At 40.9% G+C, this 22,351-nt stretch overlaps 1 protein-coding gene across 2 annotated transcripts in view; it reads right to left on the reverse strand.

Annotated features, from left to right (window-relative positions):
- LARS2 (leucyl-tRNA synthetase 2, mitochondrial) overlaps positions 1-22,351 on the reverse strand; it is a 168,205-nt gene that overhangs the window by 94,950 nt on the left and 50,904 nt on the right. For both annotated transcript variants that reach the window (XM_023231307.3, XM_023231306.3), the window contains 2 exons: positions 13,215-13,304; positions 1,766-1,909 (listed from right to left, as the gene is read on the reverse strand). In XM_023231307.3, coding sequence (XP_023087075.1) covers positions 1,766-1,909; positions 13,215-13,304 — 234 coding nt within the window. The remainder of the gene's footprint in view (positions 1-1,765; positions 1,910-13,214; positions 13,305-22,351) is intronic.

Below are 22,351 nucleotides of genomic sequence, written 5' to 3' on the forward strand. Positions count from 1 at the left end.
CTTCTCCAGATTTTCAGAGCAAACCAAGTGCTGACCTCAAAGACAGTTTTTTCAATACATCTACACAGGAGTTCAGCAAGAAACAGGCGAGTCACCATGGTAACTAACCATTTCCACTGAACAGTTGAAAATTCACAGCTGACAATTTAAAGAATAATGCTCCTCAGTTAGGTGATTACATTTCCAACTAGAGGCAGAGGTCAAAACAAAAGAGCTAATTAGGTGGCCTCTCCAACAATGCCTATAACAGAATCATCTGACAGGTCCAAGAGGTAACCAAGCATCCCTCATGGTAATGTAGTGGACCCCAACTGTCAGCAGATGGGGGTTCCCACTGCTTGGGGTGATAGAGAATGCAACATCCTCAGCTTTGTTCTTTACATTCAGTGTCCAATATTGCTGTGCTTAAAAGGAACAAGGCACTATGCTAGCAAGTTCTAATGAGCACTTCTCCAAATCCATATGCTATTCTCTGCTGCATTCAGAATAAATGAAAATGGAAAAACAGCCTCATTTAAGACATGTCTTTTGCATGAGGAAACTAGAGGTCATATTTCTGTATGGCACTGGTATTGTGAGTTGGTGTCCTACAATTCTAATTCACAGAGTTTTGTAGTGACCACGGGTTATTGAGAACCTTGTACTTTCTTTGTATATAAGAACAACAGTATTGGATCTAACCCAGAGGCCATTTCAGTCAATACCCACAAAGCAACTCACAGGCCACCATGAAAGGGGACAGCTATCCTTCTTATGGTGACTACCACAGGGGAAGAACAACATGACATACTATAAGTAGTCCTTCATGATGCCCTTACCTTTTCAGACCCTACTTACATCCAGTCTCATGCATGCATAAGAATACAAAGGTCACCAAATTGCCATGTGAATGTCCCTAATTTCCTTTAATCATTTCTTTCTGGAGTTTCAGGGAGTGACCCCTCAACTCCAGCACCTTGAAACATGGTAAGCTCAAAGAGCACATTGCACAGAGTGGTCCCAATACGTACAGAACTGATTTTTTGCCCAGGCTCTTGGTGATTTAATAAGCAAGCCCCTACTTTCAATGATTGGTTTTGACTTGAATCTCTGAACAGGAAAGAGCTAGAAGGCACCTTAAAGACTGCTTAGTCCAACCTGCTCATTGTATTGATGAGAAAACTAAGGCCCAGGAACCAGTTTATCAAGCTTTAGTGCCTAGCTTAGTTCCTTTTCACTTGGCCTTCCCTGATGGAGGCCAGCCATCTCTTCACTTCTTTTAGATAAACTCTTCTGGACCTCCATTGAAAAATTTAAGAATGTGAAGTCTAGAGTTGGGTGGGAAAGACATGCACCAAAGTTAATAAACCAAAGGTCCATTTACTTATCTGAGATTCTATTCTATCTTTCTGGAGGTCTCATCAGAACTACACAGTTGAAGACGCTTTTCTCTCTCTTTTTTTAAAGGCCACCTCTCTCTTTTTTAAAGCTTTATCACTGATACAATTATGGATGACTTTTGACCTCTGTGGCAGTGAGTTGAAAGGTCAGCAAACAATGGCCTACAATGACCTCTAGGTTCTATACTTGACTTACAATTGAAGATACCAGCCCATCACCAGCAAAGTGAGTGATGAGGCTCAGCTGCTTCCTGTCTGTACACCCATGGCTCTGAGCCCCTCCTAGAGCTCACCCCCCACAGTGAGGCTCTCTCCTACCCAGAAGCCTTTGGTGTTGCTTGCCAGCATGTAAGGCATTAGTGGAGAGCCTCCAGGCTGACACTCACCTTTGCATAAGCAGTTGTCTTAATAAACCACTGTCTGAGGTACTTCTGTTCCACCTTTGCTCCAGAACGCCATGAACAGCCATGTTCGTCCACCTGCTCATTGGCGAGCACTGTTTGATCCACTGGGTCCCAGTTAACCAGGGCCTGTATAATTCATGAAACAAAGTGGCACAATCTGATGAGTACTCTTTTTTTTTTTTTTTTTTTTTTTTGATACAGAGTGTTACACTGTCGCCTGGGCTACAGTGCAGTGATGATCTCAGCTCACTGCAACCTCTGCCTCCTAGGTTCAAGTGATTCTCCTGCCTCAGCCCCCCGAGTAGCTGGGATTACAGGTGCCTACCATCACACCTGGCTAATTTTTGTATTTTTAGTAGAGATGGGGTTTCATTATGTTGGCCAGGCTGATCCACCTATAGGCTGATCCACCTGTCTTGGCCTCCCAAAGTGCTGGGATTACAGGCGTGAGCCATCGCATAGGTGAGTACTCATTTAATGAGACCATCCTGAGGTTTCTTACATGGGAGAAGGCCTGCAAATGCAATGGCTCTGCTCCATGGAGTACTGGTTGGTAAAGAAACCACTTGCAAGTTGTACAAAGAACACACTGATTTTCTCTGTGCTTCCATCTTATTAGAACAGGCTTGGGAAAGAAGCCTTTAAGGATGTGTCTAACTTTACTTTGGTAACTTATATGAAAGGATGAACTTTTAGGATGGAAAACCTTAGCAAGCAGAATAAAAGAAGAAAAAATGGTACCTATTTAAAATTTAAACAGAATAGGATTATTTTAGGGAAATAAATCTTCAGTGTACAACTCGATATATTTTTACAGTTATATACTCATGTAACCATCACTCATTTCAAGATAAAGCACATTTCCAGCACCCTAGAAAACTCTGTTGTGCCTTCTACCAATCAATACCTGCCCCCACAATGGTAGCTCTGCTGAGCTCTGTCTCCATGGATTCATTCAGCTGATAGAACACATAAAACATGTAGTCTTAACTATTATGAAGAATCATTCTCTCCATAGAGTTCTAGTTAGTGTTTATCTTCATTTAAAATAAATACCTCTGTCATCTACATTCACACCTTTATGACATTCAGGTACCAGCTGGTACAAAGAAGGGAATGAGTACAGAGAGATGTGTTGGGGACTTAAAATATCCTGACTTCATATACATTTTTTTGTAATTTTTTTTTCTTTGAGACAGAGTTTTGCTCTTATTGCCCAGGCTGGAGTGCAATGGTTGCGATTTTGGCTCACTGTAACCTCTGCCTCCTGGGTTCAAGTGATTTTCCTGCCTCAGCCTCTTGGGTAGCTGGGATTACAGGCATGTGCCACCAAGTCCAGCTAATTTTGTATTTTTAGTAGAGATGGGATTTCACCATGTTGGTCAGGCTGGTCTTGAACTCCTGACCTCAGGTGATCCACCCACCTTGGCCTCCCAAACTGTTGGGATTACAGGCATGAGCCACCATGCCTGGCTGTAAAAATTTTAATAAGCAATTCTAATAAGAGATTGTGTTCACTATTACCCATTTGCCCCTCCAGACCCTCTTCCTGCCCTGTTCTGTGGCCCAAGAAGGTGACCTCTGTGACCTGCATTCCCCTGGACCCTTGCCTTCCGGTTGGGTTCGATCGACCACAGGCACACTGGCTGCTTCCTGGCGACGGGCTGGCAGGGGTCACATGCCTCTACTGAAGGTCATCATCTCTGTTGGGCAGGTCTCCCCTGCTGCTACAGCTACTGCTCTCCCATGTTCCACTAACTGCTCCCTAACGTTGCCCCTGCAGCCTAGAGGTGGCAAAAGCATCCTTCTGCTGCCAGGGTCAAACGCATCGCCATCCCTTCTGAGTTTCCCTGAACTCCACACAAATAGTCCTTTATCAAATTTTCTTCAATGACTCCTTTCAGGTGTGCTCTCTCTTTCTTGCTGGGACCCTGACTGATCCAGAGATATGTCTAAAAGTTACATAAAAAGTTGGAGTGAGGGGAGGCTAACCCATCTGTGGGTTGTAATTTGTGGGCTGCAATTTTACAACTAGAAGCAGTACCTCCATTGAAAAATTTAACTATGTGAAGTTCAGAGTTGGGTGGGAAAGACATGCATTTGTTTCCCTTCTAAGACAGGGTTCCCAAAAGCCTTGACTTAATAAGTACATAAAGACAAAATATGGGACAAAAGTACCTTAGACCTAAAAACTTTAATAAACCAAAGGTCCATTTCCTTATCTATTATTCCTGCCTGTATTAGGCAGTTGGAGAGAAGGGCACCACTTAATTATTTCTTCTTTTTTTTGAGACAGGGTTTCACTCTGTCACCTAGGCAGGAGTACAGTGGCACAATCTCGGCTCACTGCAACCTCCACCTCCTGGGTTCAAGCAATTCTCCTGTCTCAGCCTTCCAAGTAGCAGGGACTCTAGGTGCCCACTACCACGCCCAGCTAATTTTTGTATTTTTAGTAGAGACAAGGTTTCACCGTGTTGGCCAGGCTGGTCTCGAACTCCTGACCTCAGGTGATCTGCCTGCCTTGGTCTCTCAAAGTGCTGGGATTACGGGCATGAGTCACTGTACCCAGTCTTAATTATTTCTTTTTAAAAAATTATTAATTGAAAAATCATAATTGTATTTATGGAATACAGTGTGATATTTTGATGTATGTACACAATGTAGAATAATTAAGCTAATAAAACATTTTTTTGTGGTGATAAATTTACTCTTTCAGTTATCTTGAAATACACAAAACATTATGACTGACTAGAGTCACCCTCCTCTGCAGATCTCAAAATGTATTCCTGCGTCTAGCTGAAACTTTGTACTCCTAATGGTACTTCCCATTCCCTTGCTCCACCCCTACCCCTCCAGCCTCTGGTAACTATCATTCTACTCTCTACTTCTATGAATTCACCGTTTTTTAGGATTCCACATATAAGTGAGATCACATGGAATTTGCCTTTCTGTCCCTGGATTATTTCACTTAGCATAATGTCTTCTAGATTCATTTCTGTCATTCCCAAATGACAGAATTTTATTGTTTTTTGAAGCTGAATACTATTCCATTGTGTATATACTCTACATTTTCCTTATTCATTCGTCCGTTGATGGACACTTAGGTTGATTTCACATCTTGGCTACTGTGAATAGTACTGCAGTTAACATGGGTGTACAGATATCCCTCTGACACACTGATTTCAATTCCTTTGGATATACTCCCAGAGGTGGGATTGCTGGATCATATCGTAGTTCTATTTTTCATTTTCTGAGGAACCTCCATACTGTTTTCCATAATGGCTATAGCAATTTACATTTCTACTCACAGTGTACACAGGTTCTGGAAGGGTTCCACTTAAAATAACAGGTAGAAAGGACCAAGTACTGCTTAGGAATGTAGACAGTTCATTCAAGAGGCATCTCCCCACTCCAGACAACCCATGCACAACTAAAACTGTATGAAATATAAAAAAAAAAAAGTAGAAAAAGAGCACCCCATATCCCTCCACCTCTGTCTCTTGTCCCTGGCAAACCTCAGAGGATTTGGAAGAAGTGAACACTTGGTACTGCAGATTGCAAGAACAAATAGGACTGTATTTTCTTATTGACATTTCCCACATGGCCTGGCATCTCTCAGGTTCTAGGTCACAAAATACAACGAGGAAGGTGTGTTCCTAAGACATTTGCACATCATAATAAAACCCAGGCATTGAATGAAAGACAAAACAAAACAGTAACAAAAAAAGCAAAACACAAAGGCAATTTCTCCCTCTAGTGAAAGACTTGGGGGAAAGGGGGAAAACACCAAAAGAAATAGTGTCTCAAAAGATGCATCAGCTGTAAGAATCCACATGACTTCTTTCTAGAACTCCAATCCACCTTAGCCACAGAGTTGCAGATTCAGGCTCAGACTTTCCAAAAGCGGTTAAATTAGGAGTCATCAAAATCCAGGGCCCTGGGGCTCAGGGAGCACAGCACCTGCAACTCCTTGAAGCCCTGGAGTTGTTTCCTAAATCCCTTTGCTCAGGTCTCCTCTCTTGGACAACTGTCTCTATCAATAGCTTCCCTCATCCAGCAATCCTGGATTTCCACATTTTGAACATTTACTTGGATGAACATGCTGATTTTTAAGCAAGCACAGCCTTATGAATAGGATATAATTTCTGGGCAACTTCACTGACTCTATTCATCTCCCTGGTTGGCATTTGTGTTATCTATCACCTACTGAAGCCAATTCCATGTTCCTTTGTAGTTAACTAGCCTTATTTGTAAAATAAAGTCAAGCCTGTATTGAAATGAACCTTAAATTAACACTGAAATCATTAAAACACTTGCAAACACATTGAGCTCTGGGTTGATTTTACCCACTGCTTCCCTCGCAATAGTTATCTGGGAATATCACAGAATTGGACATTCCAAAGAAGGTAATTTCCCTGCTTATTAAAGGGTTAAACATTAGGACTAACATTTTTTGCTTGAGTGATTTGTGGGAAGCTTTTAGGAAGCATTTTAGAAATGCACCTCATAACACAATTACAAACACAAAGGACCCATGTTCATAAAGGGTCAAATCTGCACAGTGATTAGTCGGAGCAGGGATTTTTGTCTCTTCTCTCTACTCTTCTTTGCCATTAGGCTCTTGGAGTTGTAGGTGACTTTGGGCTCCCTTGGGGATTATGTGGGCAGTATTCTCCTAATTTTGTGTTTATCAGCTTTCCTATCTGTGACACAGCAGCTGTGGGGCTTGCTGCCCTAGCCAGTCCTACTGTTTCAAACCCTCACGCCTCTTATCTCATTGTTACCATTTCTCCTCTTCCCTCAGATCCTCCTTGCCTTGCCTCCCTGCCTCGCCCTTCACACAAGGTGCCTGTCGGTTCTAGATCATACCCACCATCAGCATGCTTTTGTCTCTTGGCCAGCATATCACTCCTCAGGCCCTTGTCTACTCTCCATTGTTTTCCCCGCCTCTCTCTCCTCAAGCTCTGCTTTTCTTTTCTTTCTTTTCTATTCTTTCTTCTTCTTCTTTTTTTTTTTTAATACTATCAAAGACCTTTTCTGAATATACTGTCAGCTTCAGGTTCCAGAATGCTAGTAAAATATATATTTTAGGGTACTGATTTTTTTCAAGGTCTATTAGCTTCCTTCTTGACAAAGCATGCTTAACTAAGGAACATCACATAGGTCTTATAAAGTAGCACTCAAAATCAACCTGGCTCCATTCCATCCAGAATAGGCCTGAATTTGGACTAAGTCCAGGGGGAGCCCACAAAGCTACCGTTTGTTACTGTTACCACATTTCAAAGCCACAAGGAGGCACAGTGGAAGAGGTGCCAGTATGTAGCAATTCTTTCAGTATGCTTCCTGAAGCCAAGGCCACACTGCAAACTTAGCTTTACCTAGTGGGCAAATTAGCACCATCAACAGCTGCTATTAAATTCATGTAGACAGCTAAAGACAGACTCATAAATTAGGGGACTCTCTATCATTCCCTAGAATGTCCAAGCATAATAAACCATTATTCTTTCTAATAACTATATCTACCATCCAAGGCTAAATACTAGCACAAGACTGATAATCAACGAGTACCATACAGGAAAAAGAACTTTGAAGAGAGATCAACAGGACTCCAGATAAGTAACTCCAGACAAAAAAATGCACAAGGAACTAGAAAAGCAAGAACAAACCAAACCCAAAATTAGTAGAAGAATGAAATAATAAAGATCAGAGTAGAAGTAAATGAAATTGAGACTGAAAAAAAAAAAAGACCAACAAAATAAAAAATTTGGTTTTGAAAAGTCACACAAAATAAACAAATTTTTACCTAGACTAGGAAAAAAAGAGCCAAATAAATAAAATCAGACAGAAAAAGAAATATTACAACTTTTACCACAGAAATACAAAGGATCATTAGAGACTATCATGAACAACTATACATCAACAAATGGGAAAACCTAGAAAAAATGGATGAATTCCTGACACACACACAACCTACCAAGATCGAACCATGAAGTAATCAAAAACCTGAATAGAACAAGTAATGATTTCATAGCAGTAATATAAAGTCCTCCATCAAAGAAAAGACCAGGACCTGATGGATTCACTGCTGAATTCTAACTAATACCCATTCTTCTCAAACTCTTCTAGAAAGAGGTAATTCTTCTAGACTCATTCTATAAAGCCAGCATTACCCTGATATCTAAACCAGACAAAGACATAACAAAAAAGAAAGCTATAGGCCAATATCCCTAATAAATAGAGATGCAAAAATCCTCAACAAAATAGTAGTAAACAGAATTCAACAACACATTAAAAAGATCATTCACCATGATCAACAGGGATTCATCTCAGGGATACAAGGATGGTTCAACATACATAAATCAACAAATGTCATATCATATGAGAAAACCAAGGACCAAAATACATAATTTCCATAGATGCTAAAAAAGCATTCAATAAAATTCAACATCCTTCGTGATAAAAATAAAAATAAAATAAAAATAAAACACCTCAATAAATCAGGTATAGTAGGAACATACCTCAACACAATAAAGGCCATATATGACAAGCCTATAGCTAATATCACACTGAATGGGAAAAAATTGAAAGCCTTGCCACTAAGATCTGGAACAAGACAAGGACTACCACTTTCAACACTTTTATTCAACATAGTACTGGAAGTCCTAGCTAGGGCAAGTAGGCAAGAGAAACAAATAAAGGGCAACTAAACTGGAAAGGAAGAAGTCAAATTATTCTTGTTTGTAGACAACATGATTTTATATTTAGAAAAACCTAAAGATTCTAACCAAAAAACTTAGACTCGATAAATGAATTTAGTAAAGTTGCAGGATACAAAATCAACATACAGAAATCAGCAGCATTTCTATATGCTAACAATGATCAATCTGAAAAAGAAATCAAGCAAGTAATCCCATTTATAAGAGTTACAAATAAAATACCTAGGAATAAATTTAAGCTAGGTGAAAGATCTCTAAGGAAAACTATAAAACATTAATGATAGAAATTGAAAAGGACACACAAAAAGTGGAAAAATATACTATGTTCATGGACTAGAAGAATTAATATTGTTAAAATGCACATACTACACAAAGTGATCCACAGATTCAATGCAATCCCTATCAAAATATCAATGACATTCTTTACAGAAATAGAAAAACAACCCTAAAATCTGTATGGAACCACAAAAGACCCTGAATAGCCAAAGCAATCCTGAGCAAAAACAGAACAAAGCTGAAAGCATCACACTACCTGATTTCAAATTATACTAAAAAACTATAGTAACCCAAACAGCATGGTACTGGCATAAAAGGAGACACACAGACCAATGAAATGAAACAGAAAACCCAGATATAAATCCATGAACTTATACAGTCAACTCATTTTTGACAAAGGTTCTAAGAACATACATTGGGAAAAAGACAGTCTCTTTAATAAATGTTGCTGGGAAAACTGGATATCCATATACAGAGGAATGAAACTAAATCCCTATTTTTTACCACATAAAAAAATAAACTCAAAATAGATTAAAGACTTAAATGTAAGACCAAAAACTATGAAACTACTAGAACAAAACATTAGGGAAATGCTACAGGACATTGGATTGGGAAATATTTTTTTTGGGTAAGATCACAAAAGCACAAGCAATAAAAGCAAAAATAGACAAATGGGATCACATCAAGCAAAAAAGCTTCTGCACAGCAAAGGAAGCAATAAACAAAATGAAGAGAGAGCCTACAGAAGGGGAAAAACATTTGCAAATTATTCATCTGACGAGGGATTAATAACCAGAATATATAAGGAATCCAAACAACTCAACAGCAAAAAACAAAAATCCAAATACTCCAATTAGCAAGTGGGCAAAAGACCTGTATAGACATTTCTCAAAAGAAGACATACAAATGGCTAAAAAGTATATGGAAGAAAAAAAAAAGTTTAACATCATTAATCATCAGGGAAGTGCAAATCAAAACCGCAATGAAACATAATTTCACTCAGTTAAAATGGCTTCTATTAGAAGACGGAGTAATGGATGCTGGTGAGAATATGGAGAAAGGGGAATCTTCATACACTGTATAAAAAACAGTAAGGAGGGTCCTCATAAAATTAAAAATAAAACTAACATGTGATTCAGCAATCCCACTGCTGGGTATATACCCAAAGGAACTGAAATCAGTATTATCGAAGAGATACCTGCACTCCTATGCTTATTGTGGCACTATTCACAATAGACAAGAAACCCAATCAACCCAAGTGTCCATCAGTGGATTAATGGATTTTAAAAATGCGGTATATACACACTATGGAATATTATTCATCCATAAAAAAGAATAAAATCCTCTCATTTACATTAACATGAATGGAACTGGAGGTTACCAGGTGACATAAGCCAGGCACAGAAAGACAAATATCAAATGTTCTCACTTATATGTGAGAGCTTAAAAAAGTGGATCTCATGGAGGTAGAGTGTAGAATAGTGGCGGCCAGGGGCTGGGAAAGGAAAGGGAGAGAGTGGGGATAAAAAGACAGTGGTTAATGGGTACAAAAACACAGTTAGATAAAAGGAGTAAGTTCTAGCATTTGATAATATAGTAGGGAAATTATAGTTAACAATAATTTATTGTATGTTTCAAAATACTTAGAAGAAATCTAATTATTTCCAACACAAAGAAAAGATAAATGTTTGAGGTGATGGATATCCCAATTACCCTGATTTGATCATGACACATTGTATACATGTATCAAATATCACATGTAAAATATGTACAACTATGATATATTAATCAAAAAAAAAAAAAAAAACCCACAACAACAAAACCCTCTAAAACTACATCGACGGAATAGAACTTTTTAAAAAAGAGTTTTAAGAAAATGTTTTTCAAAAGGTGAAATTAATGTTCTGCCAAGTATAGGTCTTTATGTTCATATCTGCAGCTGAAAATACTTTGTTTTGTGAAAGCAACAGCAGATTCTTTTTGCAACAGAACTGAACATTTGGTGGACAGTGCTTGTTAAGAACAAAAGACTTAAACACTCCAGCTATGTTTAGTAATGCTGTGCTCAAATACTATTCCTAAATGCTCATTTACCTGAGTTATTTTGGTTAAATATGCTTTACAAAGTATATTTCTAAAGTCGGCTAACTTTATAAAGTTTATTCCAAAAATTTGTATTTTGAAATAAACCACAGAAATAGAATTCTAATAGCAATGTTTTCTGTTTCAAGGTCAATTTGAAAATAGCTATCCAATAAAAGGAGATTGCTGTGGTCTGAATGTGTCCCCCAAAGTTCATGTGTTGGAAACTTAATCCCTAATGCAACAGTGTTAAGAGGTGGGACATTTCAGAGGTGATTAGGTCATGAGGTCTCTGCTCTCATGAATAAATGGATGTTGCTATCACGAGTGTAGGTTAGTTATCAAGAGTGGGCTTGTTATAAGTGTGTTCAGCTGGGCATGGTAGCTCACGCCTGTAATCTCAGCACTTTGGGAGGCCGAGGCGGGCAGATCACCTGAGGTTGGGAGTTCGAGACTAGTCTGACCAACATGGAGAAACCCCGTCTCTACTAAAAATACAAAAATTAGCTGGGCGTGGTGGCGCATGCCTGTAATTCCAGCTACTCGGGAGGCTGAGGCAGGAGAATCGCTTGAACCTGGGAGGCGGAGGTTACAGTAAGCTGAGATCACACCATTGCACTCCAGCCTGGGCAACAACAGCAAGACTCTGTCTCAAAAAAAAAAAAAAAAAAAACAAAAAAACAGTGAGTTCAGCTCCCCCTTGCTCCCTCCCTCACTCTCTCTCTCTCTTGCCCTCTCACCTTCCACTGTAGGATGATGCAGCAAGAAGGCCCTTGCCAGAGGCCAGCACCTTGATATTGGACTTCCCAGCCTCCAGAACTATGAGGAAATATATTTCTGTTGTTTATAAATTACCCAGTCTCAAGTATTCTATTGTAGCAGTACAAACCAACTAAGACAGAGAGCTACCTGGAAAAAAACCAAGACTAAATCCTGCCCAAGTAGCAGTGTGGGGGTGGAGGCAACCTAGCACTCCCAGCCAGAGCTGCCTGGGAGCAGCCTAGTGTGGATTTCTCCATCTGGTCATGTGTTTTGGTCTTTCCCTCATAAACACCATCTCTTTTTAGTCAAAAAGTCAATATTTGTTAAAGAATAGAACACTATTTTTTACCTCAGTTCTTTCCTCTCCCTTGTGCCTTACCCCAGTAGGCTGATGGGCTCAAAGTATCCTCTTGTCTCACCGTCTTGATACTTGAGTAACTGAGACTAATTTTTTCCTACTTTTTGTAGAGATGGGGTCTCACTGTGTTGCCCAGGCTGGTCTTGAACTCCTGGCCTCCAGCAATCCTCCTGTGTGAATCTCCCAAAGTTCTGGGATTACAGATGTGAGCCACTGTGCCCAGCTCTGACTTTTTAAATACTATTTAATTTTAATTATTTTAAACTTAAATTCACATGTGGCTAGTGGCTATCATCCTGGACAGTTCTACATCACACTATGATGCTCTTGGCTCATCTCCTACCATTCCAAGTCTTATCTACCATTATTGAGCTCCCACCATAACAAACACTTCCATTTCTCAGGAGACCACTGTGATCGCTGTTCTTTAACTATTACCTTTAATCTTTCCAAGAACCCTGTGTCTTCATCCATTTTCTGCTACTGTAACAGAATAACACATACTGGATGATTTATTAATAGAAGTTTTTTGGCTGATTCTGGAGGTCAGGAAGTCCAAGAGCATGGTGCCAACATCTGCAAGGGCCTCTGTGCTGTATTATCCCATGGCAGTAAGTAGAACGGCAAGTGAGTGTATGACACACACGCACAGAGAATTTGGCTGAACTCATCCTTTTATTGGGAGCTCATTCCCACAATAATAACGTTAATCCATTTATTAGGACAGGGCTCTCATGACCCACTGACTTCTTAAAGGTTCCTCTTCTTAAACCCATCACAATGGCAATTAAATTTCAACATGAGTTTTGGAGGGGACATCCAAACCATAGTACCCCATAAGGAAAATGTGCCCATTCCCATTCAGCAGATACAAAACCATGTTTCCTAGAGGTTAAGTTACCCAGCTGGTCACACAGCTGGGAAAGGCAGCTGAGCTAGGATTTGAGAAGCTGTATTCTTTCTTCTTACACCCCCTCCTTGATCTCATTACAGGAACCAGAGAGTAGGTTATGTGGTAAGAATTCAAGACTGAAAGAAGCCCAGACCCTGTCTTGATGACACTACACTGAACTAGGAAGTAGTCACTTTCTGGGTCTGCTGTGACTGAATTTATGACCTTGAGGTAGCATTCATTTATCTGCTACTGTGCAAACAGGGTTTACTTGCTTCTTATTTTACAATGACGTATCCTAAAGATATTCACTAAATTTTAAAAGTGCGGCTAATTTTAACTTACCTCCTTTTGATAGGCCAGCCCAGCCTCATACAGTTTAACAAAGAGATACTGAGTCCACTTGTAATAATCTGGCAAGCACGTAGTTATTTCCTGCCAACAAAGAAGAAAAATAATGTACAGGCCATTATAAACATTCCCCCTGCCATGCATGCATCAGTCTTGCAACTGAATTTTGAAAAGTAATGAAATCACAAAAATATTTATCAGCTCAAAATATTTTCATCAATTGTAAAGTAGGGAGAGCTGCAATTTATTCTGGAAAGGTATGTTATTGAAATGCCACCTACACCTTTCTGAGGGCATGTTCAATGAGAAACTCAACGTCAAATCTTTTGCACACCTCCTGCCCACTCATCTATGGCACTAACAAGTATTGTACAAAATTACAATATTGTACAAAATAACAAGATGGCACCCACTCATCTATGGCACTAAACAATGTATTGTACAAAATTGGGTATTAACATTTTTGTCACACAAACATACACTGGGGCCCTGATGCTTATTCACAAACGTAGTTCATTTTGAAAGCAATCACAAAATTCAAGAGGAATATTTGCCTGCCTCAGTATGATCCTCATTTGAAAATACATGCTGTGTTTCCACATATAACTGGGGCTTTGTGGCTCCTTTAGACTCCATATATTCCACTTATTCCATTATGTGAATCGAGCCATTGTCTACTTAGGAAGAACAACTAAAAACATTAAACTTAGTAAGAAACCACTTGATTTATATTTCCAAGTCTAAATCAAAGGTTCCCAAAATTTACTTTCTGTCCTAAAAACACATTTGTTATAGAATTCTGAAAAACACAATTTATGATTGATAAAGTCAAATAAGCATAAAACCTCCACTGTCACGTTTCTTTTCTAGTGCTCTTTAAATGTTTCAGATGATTCCGTTTGTAACAGACTTTATTTTTAAGAGACAGAAGTCTTGCTGTGTCGCCAAGGCTGAAGTGCAGTGGTGTGATCATGCCTCACTGTAGTCTCGAACTCCTGGGCTCAAACGACCCTCCCTCCTCAGCCTCCCCGGTAGCAGAGACTACAGGTGTGTGCCACCATGCCTTGTAATAAACTTTCGATAGAAGGCATACTTTTACCAAAAGTGCAAACAACTCAGTCTTCCTTAAGGTGAACAAATGAGACAGCTTCAAACCCGGACTTTGGGCATGTGGTAGGAAGTAAGCAAGGTGTCAGGTAAACATCTGTGCTCCCAGTGGGCTGTTTTTCTTATGTAAGATTCCTGAGTCCTTTTTTTGTGCTGTTTTATGAAAGTAGCGAGTAATAACTATTAGAAAACAATTATTTTAGAGAGAAAATAACTCAACTCTAACTATTGGTTCTACCTTCCCACTTCAAGGCAACTAGTGAACCACCAGCCAGTCAAAGGCTTTGCCCACATTGTAGCTGTCCGCCTAGGCCAGCTTCCACAACACAAGAGCCATAATTTCTGAGGCACACATACGATGCAGCCTGCTCTGGCTTCCAGCTTCACAGATGTCTACAGGGGCGTCATGCACAAAGATCTTCACCAACTCAAGAACCTAACCAGCACTCTGCAAATGGGCTTGCTTCCCCAAACCTCCAAATTCATCCTTATCCATCATCTTTTCCTCTCCAGCTACCCCTCCAGCTAGCATGGCACAGAACTTGTTCTCCTCAGTTTTCTAGCCAAGCAACTTAAAAACTTCCATTGTTAACGAAACCCAGGGCAGGAGCCACATTTGGTCTATTTCATTTGCTCATTGTTATATGCTCAGGTCCCGGCACATTGAGGCACCCAAAATTGTTGTTGAAGGAAGAATAAAGTAGAGATATGAACTACTGCACATTGAATCAAGTTTGATTCCTTCATGCAGGTTTCACAACAAAATTCAAATTGTTACATTGTAGTCCCCAAGATGAACTGGGATAGGGGATGTGGGTAAGGGGTGGAGGTAGTATAGAAAAAATATTCCCAAGACTTGGTCATTGTGGATATATCTTTTTATTTTTAAAAAATCTTTACCCACTAGAGGTTTACAGAAGTATGTGAAATAATTTTGAGAAAATAATGAGAATTGTTAAATCTAAAGGATAGAGGTTCAATATTTTATTTTCTCTATGTTTCTATTATTTGAGTGGTTCATATCAAAATTCTTTTAGTAAATATGTAACATATTATGTATTATATATGTAACATATATAAACATATTTTATATATACACACATATATAAAATATACAAATATGTGTTTTTTTCTCTAAGCCCGTGAATCTGCTTCCACAGAGTGAGAGTAAAAATTACACAGTCATGGCCGGGCGCGGTGGCTCAAGCCTGTAATCCCAGCACTTTGGGAGGCCGAGACGGGCAGATCACGAGGTCAGGAGATCGAGACCATCCTGGCTAACACGGTGAAACCCCGTCTCTACTAAAAAATACAAAAAAAAAAAAACTAGCCGGGCGAGGTGGCGGGCGCCTGTAGTCCCAGCTACTCGGGAGGCTGAGGTAGGAGAATGGCGTGAACCCGGGAGGCGGAGCTTGCAGTGAGCTGAGATCCGGCCACAGCACTCCAGCCTGGGCGATAGAGCGAGACTCCGTCTCAAAAAAAAAAAAAAAAAAAAATTACACAGTCATGAAACAGCATTGTTATCTTCATTTAGGTTGATGGTTCTGAAAATCACTTTTACCTAAAGTAGAAAAAAGAGGATAGATCTAGTCAGGAAAAACAATGATCTTCATCCAACCAAGCATTAGCCTACTTTCAGTCAAACCTGTAACGAAAGGTCATTCTCTTTGGAAGTGTCAGCTCCGAGGTAAAGGGAGGGGTGGGGAATTACAGGCCCCTGCTTTCATCCTGGCTTCAAATGTGGGTCTGATCTATTTTATTTATATTACATTTCTGCACATGTCATTTGAAGAAAAAGCAACCTCAACTGCTAAAAGAGTACAGCTTGAAAACCACTGCTCCAGGACCATTATTCTAATCACTGGTGGTTTCATTTCCAGGCATATTCACAGCACTCAAAAGTTCCATTGTACTGAAGTGCATGACTCACCTGCCCAGAGGAGGCTGGGAGTGCCCTGAGGAAGACTGTGCTCCTGTCCCTTTTATTCCCATCTGCTGCATGCAGGGCCCAGCCACTGACTGACCCTCAGTAATGTCCACTCCATGAAGAAATGCCAGAACAGACACTCGCAAGGCTCACCAGGAGTTCAGTCTCACACGGATCATAAATACGGTTGGGAACAGACATCACTTAGAAATACATCTCCTGAAAGTCATAGAGCCCTCTGGAACCTTCTCTGATTTACTCATTAAAACAAAGCGGCCGGGCGCGGTGGCTCACACCTGTAATCCCAGCACTTTGGGAGACGGAGACGGGTGGATCACGAGGTCAGGAGATCGAGACCATCCTGGCTAACACGGTGAAACCCCGTCTCTACTAAAAATACAAAAAAACTAGCTGGGCGAGGTGGCGGGCGCCTGTAGTCCCAGCTACTCGGGAGGCTGAGGCGGGAGAATGGCGTGAACCGGGGAGGCAGAGCTTGCAGTGAGCTGAGATCCGGCCACTGCACTCCAGTTCGGGCGACAGAGCAAGACTCTGCCTCAAAAAAAAAAAAAAAAAAAAAAAACAAAGCAAAACAAAAATAGCTCTTTTGAGTCTTCTAATGCTTTATCTCAATCAAAATAATCAAAGCCATCGTTCTGAAATTAAACTGCTAAAAAGCTTTTATTTTAGTCAACTGGCTAGAAATCAAGAGTCTATTTTCATATTTTCACTGGGACGTGCCTATTCAAAACCCAGTTCTGTAGACAAGGGTCTTCTAGGGGTCTCAGCACCCACAGAGGTGATGTTAACAGTCCTTTCTTCCCTTCTGTAAAGCAAGAGAGCTCAACTGGGAAAATTTTATTACCCAGAGACCATCTGGCACTGACTGGAGACATTTTTGTTTGTCACAACTGAGGTGTATATGTTGTGCGTGTGCTACTGGCATCTAGTGGATAGAGGCCAGGGATGCTGCTTTAAAAACCTGTAGTGAACAAGACAGTCCCCAGAACAAAATAATCACCCAGTCCCAAATGTCAATCAACAGCGCCAAGGTGGAGAAACCCCGATCTATGAATTCAGATTTCTTCAGTTTGAGTTATAATCACAGGCTGATTAAAGAAGCATCAATCAAACAACTCTCTAGTGGCCATTCTATACATACTGATAACTTGTTAAATATCAATGAGCAAAAGTGGAAACATGGAGGCGGTTAAGTGAGTTTCCCTTCTCCATCGGGGGTAGCCCCGTCTCTGCTGAGCACGACTTGCAGTGCACACAGGAATGCTGCATGATGTGACCACCAAGCCTTCTACCATTTCGGAGACCAACCAGAGGAAGGGACATGTCAAGTCTGGGGTTGCAGGCAGATAAAATTCTGAAACTCTATTATGCGTGCATAATGCTATTCACTGGTAATAAGTGGTTGATTTTACTATCTGAATTTTAAATCACTTAATATGCCTCCAAGTAGTTGTCTGACTTGGAAAATCTACATAATAAATTTGTGTAATAAATTTCCTATTTTGAAATTAGAGATGCATACAGTTTTTCTTGATACATGAGTTTATCCCTTCCCATAAAATAGTTGTTGAACAAATAAATGTTTGAAGATCATCCATGAGAATCTGCCCCACAGCACCCAAATTCCAGACGGAACCCTGCCTGCAACTCCAAGGGGGAACCCAGAGTCTGTGGGGTAGGGCTTCCTGTTGCTCACATCTGCCCACAAGCTGTGGGATAGCACCAACTGGTAAGACTCCTTAGGGAGACCACCACAGAAGTCAAATAACAAGTTAAAGGCGTTTCCTTCGGCCTGTTTTTCCTATAAGCCAACACCTACATTAATGCACCATTGTTTTTAATACAAAAGTCAGGCAATTCAAAGTTATAGCTACAAAAGCATTGGCAATTCAGCCACACTCCACATAAATCTACATATAAGTGTCAACTTTTATATCTTCCTGAGCTCTAGAAAGTGCAATCTAGCTGCCAAGAGACCAAATTTATGAATCTGGGATTCCAACTAGAATTTTTCCTCTAAGCTGCATTTCTACATTCTATAATACCTGGTTTTTGGCATTAAAAATATTTTGCACATTCACAAGCAACCACAGAGCCCAACACACAACCTGAGTTCTCTCAGAACACAAGTGAGGCTCAAAATACCATCTTTTGAGACCTGCCGCCCATACCTCAATGACTGCCTGCACAAATTAACAACTAAGCCTGTTAACAACTAGGCCAGCAGCTCCTGAGACACAGCGATTCATCAATGATAAAGTCCAAGAAGGCTGAGCCACAGAAGCCTATACTGTTCCTGCTATAAAATAACACTTGGTCTGTAAAGGAAGAATCACAGCCCTTGGCCACCTTCCATGTACCCCACTGAAGTCTCCTTAGGCTCACTTGCTCCAGGAAAAGAGCCTGGGAGAGCATGATCTCAGGAAAGACCCTGGAGCCATCTGACTTGGGTTCAAGTCCTTGCATCACTAGTTTGTGGCCACGCCACATTTCCCTATTAGAAAACAGAAGCAATGAAACACATCTTACAGGGTTGCTGTGAGGTTAAAAGGCAATAATGTGTGCAAAGCGTAAGGCTGGGCTTGCAAGAAAAATCAACAAGTACTGCATCCCTTGGCTTTACTCAGAGTGTTTGATGGACCCGGTGCAACGGCTCACGCCTGTAATCCCAGCACTTTGGGAGGCCGAGGGGGGCGGATCGCCTGAGGTCAGAAGTTAGAGACCAGTCTATCAACATGGTGAAACCCTGTCTCTACTAAAAATACAAAAAGTAGCCAGGCATGGTGGCATGTGCCGGTAATCCCAGCTACTTGGACGGCTGAGGCAGAAGAATCGCTTGAACCTGGAGGTAGAGGTTGCAGTGAGCCAAGATTGTGCCACTGCACTCCAGCCTGGGCAACGCAGCAAGACTCTGTCTAAAAACAAAAAGAGCGTGTGATGGCAGGGGTGAGTGAGGCTGGCTTCATTACTATACCACTCAGAGGTGGGCTGATATACCCATCAGCCTACTGCGGTAAGGCACAAGAGAGAGGAAAGAACTGGGGTAAAAAACAGTGCTCTACTCCTTAACAAATATTGGCTTTTCGACTAAAAAGAGATGGTGTTTATTAGGGAAAGACCAAAACACATGACCAGATGGAGAAATCCACACTAGGCTGCTCCCAGTGAGCTCTGGCCGGGAGGGCCTGCTAGGTTGCCTCCACCCCCACACTGCTGCTTGGGCAGGATTTAGTGTTGGTTTCTCGGTCCACTTGCGTCTTTGACAGTGATTGGCCCTAGATTTCAGAACAGCTCATTCAAAGCCGTCATGTATTTCGTTGGCATCACAACCTCATGATATTTAGGTTAGCTACCAGGAATTTAACAAAACAAAACAAAACAAAAAACCTGAGGCAACATGTTTATCAAGTCAATCATCCGGCGGCCCTGTAAGCACATCAGAAAGGTGAGCGGCCACTGCACAATCACAGTTTCCAGCAACAAGGCATCACTTCACCTCCCCAAGTCTCACTGTGAGCCTCCTGCCTTCAAAACAACCAGTCTTGGAAACAGGAGAGCTGTTCACATGCTTTTTAAACAAATGATCTTTTGTATTGTGCACTTTTGTCATTTGCAACAGATCAAAAGGAAACATGTTTAGTGATGGCTTTGTCTTTTATGCATTCCCAGGTCCTTTAATTCTAAAGGGGAGGGGTTCTAAAAGCATAATATAGCTCAAAGGCAGAGAAACTAGCCTTGGCATTCCTATTGTGCAGCTTAAAAGAGAAAATAACAATCCAGGCTCCATCAGATGATTCTCACTGATGATGGTTCAAGGTTCCAGTTCACAGCTCTGTACATCTGCTGTGTTGGAAGAGGGAAGAGAGAGGCTCATGAGAAAATCTGCCAGAATCAGGACACCGATGGCCACTCTCCGCTAAGTCCTCTATACTAAGCACTGGTTCTCAAACTTGGTTACACCTTGAAATTGAACTTTAAAAGTTACTAATGCCTAGGTCCTACCTCTAGAAATTTAACATGGGGCCAGGGTTGAAAACCACTGCAAAGAAGTTCCTCCCAAATATATCTCTTTCCCAGATACTGTGTGAAAGGCAGGGTCCTGTCCTGCCTTTATGTCTTCACAGAACCTAATGAAACAGACTTCAATAGAAGCTAAGGTATGATTTGGTTAGTATGAAATTTCTATCAGGGTACTCCAACGACTGTGCTAAAAGGGATCTCTCATAAGCCTGCTCTTGATTCAAATCCTCCCTGCACGCCTCAGCCCCACCCCAACACAGATTCTCTTTAGTCCTTACATTCAATCCTGTGTTTTCACAAAACAAACTTAAAAAAAAACAAAAAACAAAAAAACAGTAAAAAATAACAACTTTCAACCCACCTTCGTGGCAACAGATACATAAACTTCATTAGGCAGCTACCTGTGCTCAATGACCAGCTGTTTAAAAATGCCAGTTGGAACCTACAGAATGGGAGAAAATGTTTGCAGTCTACTCATCTAACAAAGGGCTAATATCCAGAACCTACAAAGAACTCAAACAAATGTACAAGAAAAAAAAACCCCATCAAAAAGTGGACAAAGGATATGAACAGACACTTCTCAAAAGAAGACATTTATGCAGCCAAAAGACACATGAAAAATTGCTCATCATCACTAGCCATCAGAGAAATGCAAATCAAAACCACAATGAGATACCATCTCACACCAGTTAGAATGGCAATCATTAAAAAGTCAGGAAACAACAGGTGCTGGAGAGGATGTGGAGAAATAGGAACACTTTTACACTGTTGGTGGGACTGTAAACTAGTTCAACCATTATGGAAAACAGTGTGGTGATTCCTCAAGGATCTAGAACTAGAAATATCATTTGACCCAGTCATCCCATTACTGGGTATATACCCAAAGGATTATAAATCATGCTACTATAAAGACACATGCACACGTATGTTTATTGCGGCACTATTCACAATAGCAAAGACTTGGAACCAACCCAAATGTCCATCAATGACAGACTGAATTAAGACAATATGGCACATATACACCATGGAATACTATGCAGCCATAAAAAAGGATGAGTTCGTGTCCTTTGTAGGGACGTGGATGCAGCTGGAAACCATCATTCTCAGCAAACTATTGCAAGAACAGAAAACCAAACACCACATGTTCTCACTCATAGGTGGGAATTGAACAATGAGATCACTTGGACACGGGAAGGGGATCATCACACACTGGGGCCTATTTTGGGGAGGGGGGAGCTGGGAAGGATAGCATTAGGAGATATACCTAATGTAAATGACAAGTTAATGGGTGCAGCACACCAACATGGCACATGTATACTTATGAAACAAACCTGCATGTTGTGCACATGTACCCTAGAACATAAAGTACAATTTAATAAATAAATAAAAAATAAAAATGCCAGTTGGCTGGGCATGGTGGTTCACACCTGTAATCCCAGCACTTTGGGAGGCCGAGGCGGGTGGATCACGAGGTCAGGAGTTCAAGACCAGCCTGGCCAACATGTGAAAGAAACCCTGTCTTTACTAAAACAAAAACTAGCTGGGCATGGTGGCGGGAGCCTGTAATCCCAGCTACCGGGAGGCTGAGGCAGGGAGTTGCTTGAACCCAGGAGGCAGAGGATGCAGTGAGCCAAGATCACATCACTGCACCCCAGACTGGGTAACAGAGTGAGACTCTGTCTCAAAAAAAAAAACCAAAAAACAAAAACAAACAACAAAAAAAACAAAGTCAGAGCTTCTGACAGCTCATTTCTCTTGCTGGAAGAGAAATGATTCTTGAAGAGGAAGCTGCGGAAAACCTAATGAGAATGGCCTTCCCCTCCCACAACTCTCAACAGGGCTTCAACAGAGGAGGAAGTGGGGAACAGGGCTAGTTCCTCACTTAGATGCTCCTAAATGGTCCTCATGCAGGAGAGGGACAGAGAGTGAAGATCAGACACTCAGTACAGCCCTGACTTCGAGTCTGAATTAGCCCTTCCTGTATCTAACAAATCCCTCAGCAATTTACAAATGATAGGACACGTTGGGATCCAGCTCTAGGCTTCCCAAATTGCTCTTT

The sequence above is a fragment of the Piliocolobus tephrosceles genome, chromosome 2, assembly GCF_002776525.5.
Source record: "Piliocolobus tephrosceles isolate RC106 chromosome 2, ASM277652v3, whole genome shotgun sequence".
Taxonomy (NCBI): Eukaryota; Metazoa; Chordata; class Mammalia; order Primates; family Cercopithecidae; genus Piliocolobus; species Piliocolobus tephrosceles.